The 4,603-nt window shown below is 30.9% G+C and overlaps 1 protein-coding gene across 1 annotated transcript in view; it reads right to left on the reverse strand.

Annotated features, from left to right (window-relative positions):
• LOC106686420 (serine/threonine-protein kinase 32B) overlaps positions 1-3,292 on the reverse strand; it is a gene marked incomplete in the record, with an annotated part of 58,348 nt that extends 55,056 nt beyond the window's left edge. The window contains 2 exon segments of the mRNA XM_024361214.2: positions 145-182; positions 3,137-3,292. Coding sequence (XP_024216982.2) covers positions 145-182; positions 3,137-3,279 — 181 coding nt within the window.
• Positions 3,293-4,603: the final 1,311 nt, after the last annotated feature.

A 4,603-nucleotide genomic window follows, 5' to 3' on the forward strand; every position in this document is an offset into this window, starting at 1 on the left:
AAAGGTAATGAGAGACGTGCATCAGGGAGTTAATAGAAGTTTTCAATTATTCTTACTATCAGATTGCCTTTGATTAAAAATATTGACATTATTAAAATAATTTAGATATAAAATCATTTTTAATTAATGTTACTAATGACTTACCTTCTTCATCAAGAAGAATGTTGTCTGGTTTGATGTCCCTGAAAGTTGAAAAAAAAAATTAGAATACATTAATAAAAACTAAATAGTTGAATAGAATAATATTATACAGCAGAATTCCGATAATTCGTCTCTCTAAGGGCTTGAGGATTAAACACGAATTATCCAAATATTCAAATTATCAGGATTTCCAACAATCGGGAGTGAAATAAAAGATATTAAAATACAAAAGTATTGCATTTTTTTCATTTCTAAACCCCATGGATGTGTAGAGTCTGATATTAGGGGGAGAGATAGTGAGAATCGATACAATCAAACTCTTTTACGGCATTTGATGCATTTTACGAGAGGATGGAGTAAATGAAATATGACAAATATATCGTAAAAACGATATTATGTCGGGACTGGTTGTCTTGTCTGTTAAGTTAGTAGTCCTTAGTCGAGTCTAATACTGTTTATGTGTTTGCCATCTTTGTGGGCGTAATGTTGGTGTTAATGTCGGGAATATCTCATGGCTTCTAGTAGGTATTCAACCTATTCTATTGCTTTTTTTGCAAGAAACAGAAACATTAATTTTTAATTTTTTTTTTTTTACTGAAATCCCCCCCCCCCCCATATTTACTTATAATACTTTCGATCTGGTGTTGGTGCGGTCGATTTTCCACTGTTGAGAGGAATTACTGAATTTAAGTGTAAAACCTGATGATTACTGATTATCATATAGTATCAATAACTGCCCGATCTGTAACTCCAAAGAAAAGGAAGATCCCAATTACTTCTTGGGAACCTCTCACAAGTATAGTAAAATTAGAATAAGATATTTTGATTAGCAGGTCTATTCTCAAGAACTCACTTTATTAAAAGTCTCTCATTATAGAGCTCTGAGCGACTAAATTAAACGGGCTACACAGGAAAGAGTTTAGTTAACATTGTTAGGAATCATTTCCAAACGTTTGTTACAATATATATTTTTTTTTTAATATTAATATTTTTGTGTTTCAAATTATTGAATTGTTGATTCGTTATGAAAAAAAAAGAGAAATAAAATATATGTAATTAATGAAATATTTATGGAAAATACAAGAATAAAGAAATAAAATTTAAAGTTATGAGAGACAACAGCAGTAATTATATGTGGTAAACATAACTTAATATGGGTAAGGAAAAATAAGAAAAGAGGAGGAGTGTAAACGAAAGAAGAGAAAAAAGAGAATTGGTTGTTATCTGTTTTTTTTATCTTAGCCCTGATGAAGGCTAGAAATTCTAGCCGAAACGTAGGCAATAATAAATAAGTTTTTACTTATTTGAGTTCTACACTGACAGCATCCATCTACCCATCACTACCCTAATGTGAATCTGATTTGTATATTATAAATTGTAATTAAATTAAAGTTGTCATACACTTTGATTCTAAATATTTATACTTATATTATTATAACATTGCCCGTCTTTGTTCATCATCAATCTTCTCATCATTAAAAATTGTAGCACAAATTGAGTTTTTGTTAAAACCTTCAGATAGCGTCGGATAAAAAAAGGTATGAACATGGTACGATTTGTGTTAAAATTTGATATGATGTATGTAAAATTAACTCATTTCATTGGATATTACAAAGTAAGATACGGTATGCAAGAACTGAAGAGGGTTAGAAAATTAACAATAATGTTGTTACCCCCTCTTTGCAGGGCTGATAAGAATGATGTTCTGTTATCAACGAGTCGGTTGCACCAACGAGTGCTTACAAAGTGGCTTTGGTTAAAAAAAAATAGTTTTTTGTTACTGTTTTGAAATCTTTATTAACCGCCACCCGGATTATCTTCTTCCAATAATCTTCTCATTGTTGACGTTAAAAAATTTAATTATCTCTTAAATAACCTTGTGTATGATTTACCATTGATTGTATACTTTTATATTTATGTACAACAGCCAATTGCATCGGGAATTACAAATAGAGACAATAGAGGATTACGTCAAACAAAGGTTCATGGAGTTCTACTCCCAGTTACCTACAGTTAAAAAAGCAGTGACCTACAACTTAGGGAACCCAACCACAACCAGAAGATTGAAGCCGTGGTTGCTACAGGATATCCTGTTATAAATTCTATATTTATCAATTCTGTTATTGTCACTCTAAATTTTTATTTTATCTTAATTTATTTTGTATTTTTTTCTCTTCATCTTTTTGCTAAATTTATTTTCTTTCTTTTTTTCTCATTAGAAGGCAATTATTTATTTATTTAAATCCACGAATGTCATTGTTTTTGTTATTAACGTTACTTTTGTTTTTAGTTAAGAATTATTATTTTAATCTATTTGTTTTAAATTAATTTTTTATTTTATTTATAAAATTGTACATAGTTAAGGGTGTCTTTTGAATGAGACTATACTCCCCCCCTTATAATCAATTTAAAAAAAAGTACCTCTTATGCCCACCAGGTCGATCTGGTATAAAATAAATAAATAAAAATAGTTATGCCTATATGAACTTTTCTTTTCTTAATAACTTTTATAGATAAAAACTTAAAAATTATTAAAGAAAAAGCGTTTGGCTAGTTTTATTAAAATTGTTCGAGTTGTTTTGGTTCGACAGACTGCAGAAGCACAGATTTTTACTTTCTGCGCAACTGATATTACGCAAAGGATCTCGGTTAAGAAAAAGCATTGAAAGTATAATCCCAAAAACAATATAGTTCATTTGAGAGGTCTTGCAAAATTTTAAATTACATGAAAAAATAAAGAAAAAATAGCGGAATTTTGAATAACACAAAATTAATTTACATTCAAATTTTCAAACTTATGGAAATTTCTTAAATCCATTCCAGACTAAAATCTCAGTGCTCTTAATTTAGAGCATGATTTTAACACTTTCAATTTTCAAATCTATGAAATTTTTAGTGAATAAAGTCACAAAACCTTCCATTTGCATATGTCATTTTCTATCTAATAAACATATAATGTAAAAAAAAAAGTTGATAACAAAACAAGAATGTTTACCTGTGTACGATGGACTGAGTCTGAAGGTAGTCCAAAGCCATGCCAAGCTCGGTGGCGAAGAGGAGTACCGACTCCTCGGTGAAGGTAACGTCCTGGCTAAGGTGGTAGCGGAGGTCTCCTCCCAGCAGCAGGTCTGACACCATGAAGATGTCTTCTTCGTCTGCAACCAGATTGCTTAGGTCAAAATCATGGAGTAACAACAATCAATTAAGCATAATTAAATCAATATATAATAATTCCACCTGAAAAGAAGAAGACCTCGAGAACTTCTACTACTGAAATAATATCGGAGTTCTATCCATGGGTCGATTTTCCACAAGACTGTATCAAGTCATTATAACATAATTACATTTACTGTTATTTTAAAATACAGTGGAGAATTTGCATAAATAAATAATAATAAATATTTCAACCACTTTAATAAAACTGATTTCAAAATGCAAGTGGTTCCAAAACCCCGGGAGTGGTCTAGTCCAACTTGCGATGGAATGGAATTGAGAGATTGCAATCATTTTTAGCAAGAAACAGAAACTCAAATATACTTTAAATTTAATTTTTTTTTCTTTTTACAGAAACCCCATATTTAAATAATAATTTTGGTCTGGTATAAATGCGATGGATTTTCCGGTGTTGAGAGGAATTACTGATTTTAAGTGTAAAACCATGGATGCATGATTACTGATAATCATACGGTCTGTAGCTCCAAAGAAAAAGAAGATCCCATTTACGTCTTGGGAATCTCACAACTCAAACTCACAAGTATAGTAAAATTAGAATAAACTATTTTAAGCCGCAGATCTATTATCTAGAACTCAGTTTATTAAAAGGCTCTGATTAGCCGCGAGTAGAGCTTGGAGCAACTAAGTTAAACGGGACACAGGAAAGAGCTCAGATAACCTGTTAGGAATAATTACCAAACGTTTGTTACAAGATATTTATTTTTTTTAATATAAATATTTATGTGTTTCAAAGTATTGAATTGTTATTTTTTAAAGCATAGAACTTATTTTTAAAAAACAAGTTTTGTCTTTTACGTGTTTTAGTTAAAATTCACACAGGCTTCAACGGTTGAATAATTTTTCCACTACATGTGTGCTCTTAATTTTTATTTTCATGGACCGGCCTTAGAGACCACGCGAATATTATTACTTTTGGATTCTCGCTTGTTTTTGTTTTTCCTTCCATTCCATTCCCCCCCATTATTTCTGCTTGATTTCCTTCAGTTTTTCCATACATCTTTCTGCGTCCAGACAACCCAGGCCGTTATTCCTAATCTTCTTTAATCAGCCTGATGTATCCTCCTTTTTTTTTTTTTTTTTTGGAGAAAATCCAGCTTTTCTATCAATAATTCTTACCATATACGTGGAATTTCAGTCTCCTGGTCCTTATTTCTGTTTCTAGGTCCTTTGTGTCTTTGTAAATTTCTTTGTTGGGTCCTAGCCTGTATCCTTCTTGTGTCTTATTGGG

Source organism: Halyomorpha halys, unplaced genomic scaffold (genome assembly GCF_000696795.3).
Source record: "Halyomorpha halys isolate HHAL.00 unplaced genomic scaffold, Hhal_1.1 Scaffold817.1, whole genome shotgun sequence".
NCBI lineage: Eukaryota > Metazoa > Arthropoda > Insecta > Hemiptera > Pentatomidae > Halyomorpha > Halyomorpha halys.